This window comes from Centroberyx affinis, unplaced genomic scaffold (genome assembly GCF_046629955.1).
Source record: "Centroberyx affinis isolate AG114_WGS23_722 - 3 ecotype Tasmania unplaced genomic scaffold, CSIRO-AGI_Caff_v1 ptg000130l_1, whole genome shotgun sequence".
Taxonomy (NCBI): Eukaryota; Metazoa; Chordata; class Actinopteri; order Beryciformes; family Berycidae; genus Centroberyx; species Centroberyx affinis.
In genome coordinates, this window is record NW_027278830.1 from 100,001 (window position 1) to 115,000 (window position 15,000).

General features: G+C 41.3%; 3 protein-coding genes across 3 annotated transcripts in view; 2 read left to right on the forward strand and 1 right to left on the reverse strand.

Annotated features, from left to right (window-relative positions):
- Positions 1–3,695, reverse strand: part of LOC139653154 (cullin-associated NEDD8-dissociated protein 1-like) — a 22,495-nt gene extending 18,800 nt beyond the window's left edge. Inside the window, 4 exon segments of the mRNA XM_071530124.1 lie at positions 168–291; positions 1,225–1,379; positions 2,281–2,424; positions 3,628–3,695. Of these exon segments, the coding sequence (XP_071386225.1) occupies positions 168–291; positions 1,225–1,379; positions 2,281–2,424; positions 3,628–3,695 (491 nt within the window).
- A 580-nt stretch (positions 3,696–4,275) lies between these two features.
- sec13 (SEC13 homolog, nuclear pore and COPII coat complex component) lies at positions 4,276–12,092 on the forward strand. The gene is made up of 9 exons (XM_071530113.1): positions 4,276–4,393; positions 4,624–4,668; positions 5,630–5,745; positions 6,597–6,748; positions 7,515–7,648; positions 8,004–8,137; positions 8,704–8,824; positions 10,296–10,442; positions 10,759–12,092. Exons 1-9 carry the CDS (start codon positions 4,391–4,393, stop codon positions 10,867–10,869), a joined length of 963 nt encoding a protein of 320 aa, XP_071386214.1. The 5' UTR covers positions 4,276–4,390; the 3' UTR covers positions 10,870–12,092.
- Positions 12,093–13,457: 1,365 nt separating this feature from the next.
- Positions 13,458–15,000, forward strand: part of LOC139653138 (deoxyribonuclease-1-like) — a 7,114-nt gene continuing 5,571 nt past the window's right edge. Inside the window, exons 1-2 of the mRNA XM_071530101.1 lie at positions 13,458–13,537; positions 14,777–14,862. Coding sequence (XP_071386202.1) covers positions 14,782–14,862 — 81 coding nt within the window. The 5' untranslated portion in view covers positions 13,458–13,537; positions 14,777–14,781. The remainder of the gene's footprint in view (positions 13,538–14,776; positions 14,863–15,000) is intronic.

Here is a 15,000-nt window from a genome sequence, read left to right on the forward strand (position 1 = left end):
TTGCAATTTTTAAGATCGTAACAGAAACATTGTGACCAACATGTCTGGTTTCAATGGTTGCTTAAAAAACAGAATGCACTATTTTGCATAAGATTTCCTGGTAATCGCAGTGAGATCAAGCTGTCTGTCAACATAGCTATATGAGACATGTATGGTGACATCATTACCTTCCCAACATGTCCGACAGGATGTCCAGGGCCTCCAGCTGCACTGACACGTCTTCCTGTTTCCCCATCGCACCAATCAGCTGGGAGGTAATCTTCTTACACACACTGGCTGTCAGGGTCAAACCTGGCAACCCAGACAAGGAATATAGGGTGCATGTACAAAAACAAAACAAAACAAAAATGCACTACAAGCACAATAATATAGACACACCACAATTTTTGTCTAGATGCTGTTTTTCCATCTTTGGCGATGGCTTCATACAGACATTTTTCCTTTCCCTCACAGCACAACACAGAGGTGCCGACAAGTGCAGTCAGAAATTTTGTAATTACGACTTCAGTGCACATGAATGACCTAACAAAGTTTCTTATGACACCCAAGTCATTGAGATGTGACATTTAGGGGCGTGCTTTGAGGGAAAAAATGCAGAGAGCGTGGAAGCTGTGTCAACAAATAATGGAAAAAAAGTTATATTTTATTTTTACATTTTTGTTTGGCATTCTGTGTAAATAATTAGTCCTGTTGTATGTTTCTGTTTTCACTTTGTAACTTTTAGTTGCCACATCATATTTTACTTTTAGTTGCCACACACTGTCCTACAAATATACAACTTTTGGCTAATTAATGAATTAAAACATTAATATCTGATATGCAGTTTCTCCTCTTCGTTGTGTGGCAGCAGCACAAAGTAGCTCTGTGTCGCTTGATTTCAAAAATAATAAACAACAACCACCAAAATCCTAGATTATTACTTCCAACCAAAGCACTTGAATGCACAAGTCGCATTTATGAGTTTTGACCTCAAAAGTAGCAGCACACCTTCTCTGTTGGGTGAAAACCTTAAAACCTTATATATCCAAAATGTCAACATGCATTTTTGAGTTTATCCAATGGGATTTAAAAGGTTTGATAATCCCAAATGGTCGTAGAAATTTCTCAACCCACAGAGGAGCATATAATCTTTCAACTGAAGTTAAAATATGAGAATCACCAAGATTAGAGATAGAAGGTTTTTCACATGACACCAGTGACATGCGAGGTCACGCCCGCTCTCACCCGAGGAAGAGGGCGGCAGCTCAGCGATGACGGTCTTCAGTCCCATGCTGGAAATGTCTCTCAGCTGCTCCTTGTCGGACATCATGTTGGAGCACAGAGTGTCCACCATCGTCTCCACCTGGTACTCCTTCACCTTGCTCACCAGAGGGGCCAGGCTACAAAACAAACACACCCAGAGAACATTTCATTCCTTTTCTCTACCTGTTTAATCCTTGTCAACAGCGGTGGAAGAAGTACTCAGATCTTGTACTTAAGTAAAAGTAACAATACCACAGTATAGAAATACTCTCTTACAAGTAAAAGTCCTGCATTCATATTTTTACTTAAGTAAAAGTACAAAAGTATCAGCATCAAAATATACTTAAAGTATCAAAAGTAAAAGTACTCATTATGCAGAATGGCCCATTTCAGAATAATGTATATTATATTATTGGATTATAATTATTGATGCATTAATGTGTTCATCACTTTAATGTTGCAGCTGGTAAAGGTTAAGCTGATTTTAATGACTTTATTTACTGCTGGGTAGTTTGTAAATTTCCCCCTGGGGATCAATAAAGTTTTATCTTAATCTATAATAATACATCATAATTTATTTGTTGATTATATTTTGTATTATTAATCTGAATATGCAAAGTAACAAGTAACTTAAGTTATCAAATAAAGGTAGTGGAGTAAAAAGTACAATATTTGCCTCTGAATTGTAGTGGAGTAGTATATTAGTGTAAGTATAAAGTAGCAGAAAATGGAAATACTTAAGTAAAGTACCCCAAAATTGTACTCAAGTACAGTACTTGAGTAAATGTACTTAGTTACTTTCCACCACTGCTTGTCAGGGTCGTGGCGGGCTGCAGTCTGTCCCAGTACACATTAGGTGGAGGAAACATGAGGACAACATGCAAACTCCACACAACAGAGATGGAAATAAGTAAGGGACTTTTTCATGCTATCTCTGACAATGTCTTCATATTATTTAAAAATATATCTGAATTGTTCTGTTGAATGTGTGTGTGTGTGTGTGTGTGTGTGTGTGTGTGTGTGTGTGTGTGTGTGTACCATTTCACAGCCAGGTTCTGCACCTCCCCGTTCTTGTCCTCCAGCAGCCTCAGCAGCATGGTCACCACCTTCCTCTCACTGTCCTCGTCCAGTTTAATGCTGTCCTTCTGCAGCTCCAGCATCAGGTCGTTGGTGGCCATGAACCTGGACACACACACACACACACACATGCACAGAGAGAGAGAGAGAGAGAGAGAGAGACGGGGCAGAGAGAGAGAGAGAGAGAGAGAGACGGGGCAGAGAGAGAGAAAGAGACGGGGCAGAGAGAGAGAGACGGGCAGAGAGAGAGAGAGAGAGAGAGAGAGAGAGAGAGAGAGAGACGGGGCAGAGAGAGAGAGAGAGAGAGACGGGGCCGAGAGAGAGACGGGGCAGAGAGAGAGAGACAGAGAGACGGGGCAGAGAGAGAGACGGGGCAGAGAGAGAGAGAAAGAGACGGGGCAGAGAGAGAGAGACGGGGCAGAGAGAGAGAGACGGGGCAGAGAGAGAGAGACGGGGCAGAGAGAGAGAGAGAGAGACAGGGCAGAGAGAGAGAGACGGGGCAGAGAGAGAGAGAGAGAGACGGGGCAGAGAGAGAGAGACAGGGCAGAGAGAGAGAGACGGGGCAGAGAGAGAGAGAGACAGAGAGATGGGGCAGAGAGAGAGAGAGAGAGACAGGGCAGAGAGAGAGAGATGGGGCAGAGAGAGAGAGAGACAGAGAGACGGGGCAGAGAGAGAGAGACGGGGCAGAGAGAGAGAGACGGGGCAGAGAGAGAGAGAGACAGAGAGACGGGGCAGAGAGAGAGAGAGAGAGAGACGGGGCAGAGAGAGAGAGAGAGACACAGAGAGACGGGGCAGAGAGAGAGAGACGGGGCAGAGAGAGAGAGAGAGAGAGAGAGACATAGAGACGGGTCAGAGAGAGAGACGGGGCAGAGAGAGAGAGAGAGAGAGAGAGAGAGACGGGGCAGAGAGAGAGAGACAGGGCAGAGAGAGAGAGACAGGGCAGAGAGAGAGAGAGAGAGAGAGAGAGAGAGAGAGAGAGAGAGAGAGTACCACTTAATTATCAGTCATTAAAATGTCTGTTTTTATTATGTTGTCATGTCACTCTAACACACACATACACGCACTCACACACTCACACACACACACACACACACACTCACAGAGAAATACAATTAATTAAACTTTCCTTTCAGTATGTGATTATTACCCAAGTCTGTGTTAAATCAGATCCTCTCAAACTAAAACTCTGCCTTGTGTGATGCAGTAAAGTCATATAAATATAAATACATTATGACAGTCATTGTGTCATGACAGACAGCCAGAAAGTGTCATCTCACTGTCAGGCGCACAAGTTGATCACTGTCTTACCTAAAATCTTTGTCACTGGATGTCATCTTCTCCAGCAGGTTGGAGATGTGGTAAGATACGTTCGACATCTTGGTAGTTTTACGGCTGTCACGGTCGACCTGGACGTTATTATGGGAGGAAAATAAAGACTGTTGCAAGAGATTTAACCGGACAACATGGCGAGGCCAGGCTGGATAGCAACAGAGGAGGATAGCTAACTAGTGGGGAACTTGACACTTGCTGGGGAAGATAAAAATAGATATAATGGAAAGTCTTTCGGTGTTTATGCCGCCACCGTGTGGATATATCGCTTCCAGCCGCTATTAGTGTAGCCAATTAGTGCTAGTAAATGCCAGGTTAAAATTTACTGTTTTATTTTGTAAAAATGTCAAAGGTGACAGTCAATAATAATACCCCCTGTTTATAGGAGGTTGTGAGGCTTTACTTTATTCTCTTTGCTATTACAGCCTGCTAATTCTTTGTGTGTAGCTATGTCTTGATGTTTGCTATTTTGTTTGTTTGTTTTTTCTTTCTAATATCACATTCTAACCTGTTGTCTAAAACTGTTTTATATTGATTTATACCATAAAGCGTGATAGTCCGCTACGTGGAACCTTTGCATCGTGTTCGTCGTTTCCGCCGGTAGGAAGTTTCGTGCGGACCGTTTCGGAAGCGGCTTCTGTACTTGTTGCCACGTCGGAATAAGTCGGTGGATGAGTTCTATTCATTTGAAACAAGACAAGAACACTTTTTTTTCTGGGAGGTTTCTTAATCAGCCACAATCATGGTGAGTCACACAACATTTCTAATATGTTGTAGGTGAACCCGCTTGCTAACGTTGGTTGTTGTTGATTAATGTTTGCAGTTGTCAGTTGTTGCTGACGTTGGTCAGGTAGCCTGCTAGCTAGCTCGTTAGCATACTGGCTAATTGTAACGGTAGCTAATAGGGGAAAGGATATGGTTTTATATTTACGTTATTCTCATAATTATACTATTGTGTTTTGGTCTGTCTTGCAGGTTTCCGTTATCAACACGGTGGACACCTCGCACGAGGATATGATTGTAAGTTGTCAAATCTTCCTGTTTCATTTAGTAACTGAAGCTAACGTTTGCTAACGAGACAGATAGCATTGATTGTGAATTTTGCAGCTGTCAACCATTAGTTGGCCACAGAAACACAGCCAGCTATAAAGCGGACATTGTTTAATTACAAGTATTATCTGTGTAATATAAGTTGGCAGTGCATTCTGTGGATGAATTAAAAGCCTGTAATATAACTACTAGCATGTCGTTACTTTCAGCTACAGTCATTAGTAGTTAGATTGCTGACTTTGTGGCTGATACCAATACATCCCAATGCGTCAACGCTGCCCTAATGTGAATGAGGGGTGACACACTTTTAAAATACTATTTGTTGTAAGTTTGAAAGCTCTTGTTGCCCCACCCTCCATGATGCCCCCTATAATGAACACAGACACAGACACCTATAGGGTTTACCCTGCATGTTATCCTCTTCAGTTTAAACGTTTCACAAGTGTTTTATCACCACCTGAAGTAGTGTCTTGTCTCTGAGAATAGATTCCAGTGACCCATAGAGTTCTGTTGTATGATCTCAGTCTTTCACTATCTGATCCAAGCACAAAATCCATCCCACTGACAACATTACCACCAAAGGCTCCCCAAGAGACAGGGGAAATCATGTGTGTGTCTGTGTGTGTAGGAAGGTCAAACATTTTACCCATTTCAACACAGTTAGTTAAAATTCCCATTCTTAGCAGAAACACACGCTCTCATATTTTACATTTAAGGAATTTGGGTGGTATTTTCCAGAGCAACTTAGAATGAACAGCAGTACAATAAGCTTCAGTTACTAAACCCCTAACATTACATGCAACTAATAGTAAGGAGTGCAAGAGTCAAAGCCACAGTGCCCTGGAAACATTTATCCATAGAATGATAATTTCAGAGGGAAGCGCTCGTACTCCTCACTTCATGCCTTGTTGTCTGGTTCTCTGTGTTTCAGCACGATGCCCAGATGGACTACTATGGGACCCGGCTGGCCACCTGTTCCTCTGACCGCACCGTGAAGATCTTCGATGTCCGAAACGGAGGGCAGATACTGGTAGCAGACCTCAGAGGGTAAGACACGATGGTCCCACAGCCTGCCTGGGGGCGGCGGGAGCCTAGAGGTTAGAGAAGGGAATCCTTAAACTAGGTGGATGTGGGAAAATGTGGGTGGAGAAAACCCCCCCAGTACTTAACCCCCTCCTCAGTCGCCAACGGTAGAGGACTGCGGTTGTACTGGGCAGCTCCCAGGTGCGAATGTATGGAAGTGAAGTGTATGAATGTAAAGCAGGGTGTTGCTTAAAAAGGGTGCGTATGGGGCATTCTGGTGGATCAGTGGGCTAAAGCGCGTACCATGTAAATGCGACGTCCAGGGTTCGAATCCGGCCTAGGACCTGTCACCCCCCTGTCTCCACCCCAATATTTCCAGTCTGTCTTCACTTTGATCTGTCTAAAGGCAAAAGATGCCAAAAAAAAGATTGGAAATTAACCCCAGTCACCAGCTCAAGAGTGGTAAATTATGACTGTAGCTGGTAAGTTTATATACTGTAACTGCACTATACAAGCTATTTTGGTAGGTTACCAGGTATTTGAAAAAAACATATTTGACTTGTAAAAATGCGAAAGAGTGGATAAGTTGCTGGTGTATTTTAGAGTCCATTATCCACTGTAGCTGGTGGATAAAAGGTTCGTTTTTTGCTCTTGTTATAGACTGAATGTACAAAATATGACATGTCTGGCCGTTGATCTAGGCTTCAGAAACCTGGCCCTAGTACTAATAAAGTGTGTGTGTATGTGTCTAGTCCTGAGGATGCATTGTGACTGAGGCAGGTAGTTTTTTGGGTTTTTTTTAGATTGCAATTCCTGTACAGTTTCCACCATATACTCTGTACTAAAGGTGTGTGTGTGTCTGTCTCCCTCCCCAGCCACGAGGGCCCGGTGTGGCAGGTAGCGTGGGCTCACCCGATGTACGGCAACATCCTGGCCTCCTGTTCCTACGACCGTAAAGTCATCATCTGGAAGGAGGAGAACGGAGCCTGGGACAAGATGTACGAATACACCGGACACGAGTCGTCAGGTCGGTACCTCGCTGTGAAATGAACTCGTAGACGTTTTTTTTCTCTTTTTTCCAGTACTGTACTCCTCTGTCTGTGTCTTTCAACAGCCTCTATCAACAGTGAACTCAGTGTGCTTTAGTGTTGTCAGGATACCAGAATTTTGACTTAAATACCAATACTAAGTTTAATATCTAAAAATTCAATGCTACTACGATACCTCTGCAAACAAGAAAAACTATCAAGCAGTGTCATAGAACAGCCATTGTGTTTATTTTAACCAAAAACACACTGGGAAGCTCCATAACTTCAATCGGTATAACTTGTTAAAAGTTAAAATCTGCAGTGAGAAGAAATAACAAAATAAATATAAAACTGTGAAATGATGTCTTATAAAAATCACTGAGATGCTTAGCTAAGTTCAAGTTCAAGTTTAGTTTATTGTCATTCCTCTCCTTACAGGTTATGCAAAATGCAGGAACGAAATATAGTGCCCCCAGGGCCATAGTGCAATACATAAAAACAGTAAATTAAAACAAAGCAATAAAAACAAGCATAGGACAATAGGAGCAGCAAACTTAGGAACTACACTTAAGATTAAAATGTAGAAACATCGGTTTTTTGATCTCTTGTGTCTGTCTTTTTTGGTTCTGTCAGCAAAATAATTCAATATTTTGCTTCTGGCATCAGTTTCATGACCCATTTTTGGTGTCAACAGTGACCTCGGTGTGTTGGAGTCCCGCTGACTTTGGTTTCACACTGTCCTCCTCTCTCTGTGTCCATCCACAGTGAACTCAGTCTGCTGGGGTCCCTATGATTTCGGTCTGATTCTGGCCTGCGGCAGCTCAGACGGAGCCATTTCCCTGCTCACTTTCACTGGGGACCAGCAGTGGGACGTCAAGAAGATCAGCAACGCACACACTGTGAGTTTGACACACACACACACACACACACACATACACACAGAGCTACAATTGACTGATGATGTATAATCTTTTATATTTCATTTCCCTCATCTCAAATGAAATGCAGTCTATTATTTTTTGATACTCTATATTACGCTATTTATCTATTTTTCTTTCCTCTATAACTCTTATCATCTTTACTGTATTATTACGCTATTTATCTACACTCTCCTCTACTGTATGATCTTATTTTATTCCTTTCCTTTGAGAGTCTAATGTGGATTGGCTGTAACACAGTGCGCTGGGCTGCTGCTATTGTTTCCCGCTCTCTTCCGCCGTTAATTCACTTATTACTGCTGTAATTCTGCTGTAGATCGGCTGTAATGCGGTGAGTTGGGCTCCTGCTGTAGTTCCAGGCAGTCTGATCGACCAGCCGTCTGGACAGAAACCAAACTACGTCAAGCGCTTCGTCTCCGGAGGCTGCGACAACCTGGTCAAACTCTGGAAGTAAGTACTTTCTAGTTGATTCTCTATGGCATTTTAATGCTTTTCTAGGTAGTGTTCAGTGGAGAGAGACAGGGAAGATGGGGCAGAGAAATAAGGACTTTGGCAGGATGCCCAATCAGCTGCGAGACAAATGTAATTTTGACTGATGTACAGTTTGACTGATGTACAGTTTGTGTGATTATGTATTGTAGAGTTGTTTTGAAAAAAGAGTGTATTTTCAGGGTTTTCCCAGCTTTTATTTTAGAGAAGCTCAGGTGGCAGCATCACTAGTGTGGTGAGTGTATAAGACTATATAGAGTTTTGAGGAACAAACCTAAGGATGTTAACTTTATAACATTCAGAAACTGTAGGCAAGGGAGAGGCACTTTTGGAAGTCATTTGAATCATGTGAGGAAACAGACAAAATCCATTATATGTCATATTTGACCCTACAAAAAAACACTAGGTGGACTGCTAAAGACCCAGAGTTTAACAGGCAGGGAAGCTGTATTTTTGGATAAGTAAATACTTAAGAGACTGATGGCTCTTTGGTCTAACTGTCACTCACTGTCACTTCCCGCCTCCAGAGAGGAAGACGGCCAATGGAAGGAGGACCAGAAGCTGGAGGCGCACAGCGACTGGGTGAGAGACGTTGGCTGGGCTCCTTCTATCGGTCTTCCCACCAGCACCATCGCCAGCTGCTCCCAGGTGAGACTTTATTAGGATATTTAGGATTATATTTAGGATTTAAAGGGATGTTCCATGTGGCACTTATATTAAACACTTCCAATATACACACACATGTAGTCCAAATCACTTTAGCAAGACAGACAAATGCGCCAAAACCCTGATATCATCTGGGTATGACGGGTGTCAAATATCATAGCAGTACCCAAAATATTTTAGTGGTTCATTAGTGGAAATTGTCACTTAAATTATCATAACATTTGTCTTTATTTAAGCAAACTCCAGTTTATAGCTTATCAACAGACTGTTTATTGACCAGCTGCTCATAATAATAACCTTTATTTGTATAGCACCTTTTCAACAGACTGTTTACAAATTGCTTTACAGAATAATAATAAAAAGGGATAAAAACAAAGAAATAAAAACAATAATGAAAAGGACAATGAAGGATAAAATTTAAATACACAGAAGTAAAAGAAAAGCACTAAATACGTTTAAACCAATTAACCAGCACCTAAATACAGTGATGTTAAAGATGTGGTTTCAGATGCTTCTTAGAAGTGCTGAGTGTATCAGTGGCTCTGGGAGGGATTTCCACAGTTTAGGGCCAAGGTAGCTAAACGCTGTCTCACCTCATGTTGCACTCCCTTATAAGCAGTTTATATGTAAGCAATGAAATTAAAAGTCTCATTGAGAATACTCTGGCAGCTGTTTGGGACAGTGTGTATTTGTTGATGGACTCCCCCAGGTGGAGCCAGAGAGCATGTGAGTCAGTTTCACCAGTAACCTGGTACATTCACCTGGTGGGATGCCAAAGCCTCATTCACCAAGCCCACACAGCTAATGAGACACCACTCATTATGAAGGGGTTGCATTACCTGTAGCCTGACTGGCACTAAAATGGGTCACAGACTTGTTGCTGGTGGATCCTTACAGGACAACGGTAATTATGTGTAAATGAGCCTGAGTCCCAGGACAGAGGACTCAGGTGAGACATTGAGTCTGTTTATCAGGTCACAGGCTGAAAATGTGCAAGAAGGAGTGATGTTAAAACTCAAAACGTTTTCTGTGTCCATTCTGTCTCTAATAGAAGATTATTTTATGCCTTAATTTATCCAAGGAAAGTTGAGTAATAATGTTTGCTTTTTTCCAGCAGCACCTTTTCCTGCCTCACTTTAACACACAGATCCACTTTAACAGTGATGGTAACGAGTGGATATGTAACTTTAAGGTTAAGTGCCTTGATCAGGGGCAACATTATTGTGGTCATTGTGGGGGGGTAGAGTGTTAGTCATCTGCCTGTCCCCAACCACATTTTCCCAGCTGGTCTGGGGATTCAAACTGACAACCTTCCTAAACCTCTAGGCTGCCCCATTATCATTAATATTCACACAGCAACTGTTGCTCAAATCGCTTTACAATAAGGAAATCTAAAAAAAAAAAAAAAGAAAATCATTCAAAAATAGCTCTCGTTTTCTCCCATCTCCTCCAGGACGGGCGTGTGTTCATCTGGACGTGCGACGACCCTGCAGGAAACACCTGGACGGCCAAACTGCTCCATAAGTTCAACGATGTGGTTTGGCACGTCAGCTGGTCGATCACTGGAAATATACTGGCAGTTTCTGGAGGCGACAACAAGGTAGAGTAAATACACTTCTACATACTAACAGACAGGCTTTGCAGTTGGTCTGTTACTGGAAATATACTAAATACACATACAAACAGGCATATTAGCTTGTCTCTCTGGACAGTCTGTGTGATTTTCTTGTTTTTTTCAGTTGAAGGATTACATGCTCCTCTATGGGTTGAGAAAATCTACAGCCTGTGGTTTTCTGAAAACTTTTCAAAACCCATTGGAGAAACTCAAATATGAATGGTAGTCAATCTGAAAACATGGCTGCTTTTCTTAGTTCCTGAAAAGTTAATATTTTGGTGTGTGTGTGTGTATTCTGCAGGTAACCCTGTGGAAGGAGTCGATGGATGGCCAGTGGGCGTGTATCAGCGATGTCAGCAAGGGCCAGGGAGCCGTCACCTCCATCACAGACACACAGCAGACCGAGCAGTGACACACACACACACACACATACACACACACACAGCAGTGACCCCTGACTCTTATAATGGATGACCCTAATCCTCAAATATAAACTAAGCGTTAAACTTGTGGGAAGTCAGAACTCGGAAGAAACCAACTGATCCACACTGATTTTTCCACTTTGTAAACAGTTTGTTTGGGCTTAAACTCAGACTTTAAACTTAGAATGATTGCTTGAATGTATCAGAAGAGGAAAGGAACACACACAGTGGACTGTTTGGGTTCCTCTCTCCTTTTGATATGTTTGCATGGAAATGCACCGATGACTGATAATTATCTTGATTTCTTTTTTTAAGAGCATAGATGCACTCCACTATTTCTCGTGTTACTTTCTTCCCAGTTCAGACTTTGCACATGCACGTTAACGCTGATCCAAACATGACTCTTAGTGCACAGGTCTACACCCAACCCAGCCCCAAACCCTTGAATCCCATGATGCTCGGCTCCTGAAACATTCCACCTCCACCAGTGGAGAACCAGACTCTGTCACTCCGGACTGTCCCATCATCCTCTGCAGCACTTCCACTGCTCTGCATCACCTGTCTCATCTGTCGGCTGGTTTTGATCATATGCCCCAAGCTTCCAAGCTTATATTTACCAGGCAAAAGCCAAACTGGCAATTACTGGGTAACACAAACGGCTACACGGGGCTTTTTGGTCAGCAGGCCCAGATGGGATAGTAGTGAAAAGTGAAAAGCTTCCTCATCAAACCGAAGGTGTCTGGTTTTTTATATGGAATCCACTGGGTGGGAAACCAGTGTCACCCTGTACAGACCCAGGCTCAAAACAAATCCAGGTGTTTTCACAGAACCTGAGCAAATGGGGACTGGACTGCTCGACTGTCCGGTTCTCCAGCTCCAGCTACTAATGCTAAATTATCAATGATGACATGACTTTATTAGAAAACTATTGAGAAGAAAGTTGGCTGACAAATGCAAATTGTGGAAGAGGTCGGTTGTCAACGAATAGCAAATGAACAGGTGTTTGTAAATTGAGAACCTGCCTTAACTAATGAACCAATTTACTGCTGTGGCAGCCAGAAGTTAATAAATCAACATGTTGCCAAGGTAACCATAAATGGAAATTGGTTGTCAAATGCTCGACTGTTTTTGTGAGTTTTTGTTTTTTTTCCAGTTTAAATGTTAGAAAACATGGATATACTATGTTTTTCATAATGGATGTAATTAAATAACTACAATGTAACAAAGTTGTCTTGTTTCCTTTTTTGCATTCATGCTTTTGCACTCATTCAGAATATTCCAATTATAATACAAGATACTAAGGCTAAATTGTACATTTGCTGATGTAAACATTGTAAAAGTTTCACTTTAAGTTGCATTGATGCTGCAAGATTACTTCTGCTCTTCTGCCAAAGCAAGTGTTTGGTAAATTTTTGTTATTTTTAACAGTCAGAAGGCACAAGTGGTTTGTCAACCAGTTGTCACTTATTTTGTGTTGCCGTATTACTGCTCTATTCTCCTATATATAACATTTAGAAAGAGCTGTCTGAAGTGGCTGCTGCAGTACTAATGCCAGATGCAGAGTCTTCATACAATTCATACACCGAGGGTTTTTGTGAGTCCTGTTAGAGGGAGACTGGTGTGTGTGTGTGTGTGTGTGTGTGTGTTTCAGAGAGAGAGACCATACTATATCTCAGTAACGGATAAGAGTGCAGATGTTCCTGTGGAGAAATATGCAAATTCCCTGTGAGATACAGTAACTGTCAGGCTCTGAGTGATCGTTATGTGCTGAGTAAGCTTCATGACTCCATCAAACATCCATCAAACCCTTTCAGAAACGCCTCATCATTCATCTGGAAATAAGGTAATAAAAAGTTTCTTTTTTGTTTTGGCTCTGCAAACATGCATCAGCAACACTTTATGAATAGAATTAAGACTGATAGTATGATGATGACTGATGTATAATATAGACTCAATGAAGGAAGTTTTATCTAAAAGTATCCAGTGTCTTGGTCCTCTTTATTTTACAAGACTACTTTACAAGACTTTTAACAAGGCAGAGAAAAGTGGAGAAAAAGGTTTGTCATACTAATGGAGAGTGGCAGCTGGATTTTAATATGATGAGAGCAAAGAGAGAGAAACTTTTATCACAGACTCACATTGTTTCCCAATTATGTATCAATTTATTTAACCCTTATTTAACACGGAAAGCCTCACTGAGATACAAGATCTCTTTCACCAGAGGGACCTGACCAGGAAAAGCAGCATCATTGACAGACATAGTGGTTACAGATACACAACATAGAACAATGTAAAGCCGAAAAACATCAAATAAATAATAAAAATAGCATAAATAGCAATGATTGCTTGTAAGAGATCAGTTGACCATAAAGTCCAAACAATCAAACAGGAAGGAGCTTAATTTCAATGGAAGGGGTCTGATACTGTAATGGCAGCCTAGCGTGTGTGTGTGTGTGTGTGTGTGTGTGTGTGTGTGTGTGTGTGTGTGTGTGTGTGTGTGTGTGTGTGTGTGTGTGTGTGTGTGTGTGTGTTTGTTTGTGTCAGGTCTTTTTCAGACTTCCTGTCTGTTTGAGGTTAGGAAGTTGTTCTGTTTTCTCACAGTCTGCTGACATGCTGCTGACTTCTGCTCACTATTCAACTATTTGATTTAATTTATCTGTGAGTTATTCTTATTTTCTATTTTTTCTTATTAATAATTCTCTACTTTCTGGACTAAAAACTATTCTGCAGCACTGAAAGTTTGGTTAATTACGTAACATATCTTTTGTCTGATGTACTGCATAGTGGCTTACTGGAAGGTTTTACCTGAAGAAATGATCCCTGCTGGAAGCTTTTTAGCAGCTGTTTATCTCAGGATATTGATTATTGAATTGATTATATGTTTTAGCATTATTCCAATCGCTCTCTGTGCTTGACTGAAAACATTATAGTGTATCTCAGCACAGCAGCTCAGTAATAATGTATTAATATTGAACTGAATCCATAGGACAAAGCACCACAACAGTCTTCTACATTTAATTTTTTCAGATGAAGTGATGTGGAAATTCCCCGTTAAATTCACTGGAGGTTTACTTTTACTTTCACATCATGTATAGCATTTCCTCTACAATATTTAGGTTGACTGTACAGCTGATACAGTCTTTTCAAAATATCTGATGGAACATTTTCTACACGATTCCTCTATTACCTTTTATTAACTATTAACTTAGGGTATAAATAAGGTATTAATTAACTGTGTTGTTGTCTTTGTTTACAATAATATACCATAAACACACAAAAACAAACAAAAACAGACTATCAGACAAAAAAGAAGAAATGTGGCATTATAAAGTGTTCTTGTAACTTCATTTTCTCTGCAAATTAATTTTAATATCTCGCTTGTATCCAACTCATTAAGCACAATAAATTACTAATATTAAAAGCAAATTTTTCCTGGTGAATTTCTCTAGAAGCGATTGTGCACAGTGATGTTTAAGAAGAGAGTTCATGACTACAGTTTTATTTTACTATCTGTTTTGAATATGACGTATTTTCCAAAGCGCTTTACTTTTCTTTGGGGAGACTTTAGCAGTGATCCATTATTAAACAACGCCATTAGCTCGTCACTGTTATCTCGGGCTGAACCTGGCTGGTAAAGCAGAGAGAGTGATGAATAATGAAGAACAGGTCATGGAGGCGCAGAGGACAGCCGGCTGTGTGTTTGTCATCGGATGTTTTATCCTGCAAATCCCTTTAAGACACAAGATAAAACAATCAGCTGCATTCTCCGCCTCCTGGTGCTGTTTCGTTACTGTTCACTCATCAGCGGGGGCCCTGCTTCTTACCTTTGTCCCCTTTTTTTCTGCCTTTGTCCCCCATTTTTCTTCCCCTGAAACTCTGTGAATTCTCTCTTCACAGTCAACATGAGGATAGCAGCCTTCAACATCAAGAAGCTGGGATGGAGAAAAGTCAGCAACGAGGCTGTCCTCTCCTACCTCATCAAGGTAACCCGCAGATTTTCAGAGGTCTGATCATTAAAATCATTAAAGGAGGATTTGAACACCAATAAAATATTATTATCATTTTCAGACATTAGCACTATTTCCGTAAACTCCAAAAATGACTGGGTTGGGGGAAAAAAA

Coding starts and splice junctions, on each gene's coding strand:
- sec13 (XM_071530113.1), top strand. Junction 4,669..5,629: donor CCTCGCACGAGGATATGATT/GTAAGTTGTCAA, acceptor TCTGTGTTTCAG/CACGATGCCCAGATGGACTA. Junction 8,138..8,703: donor AACCTGGTCAAACTCTGGAA/GTAAGTACTTTC, acceptor TCCCGCCTCCAG/AGAGGAAGACGGCCAATGGA.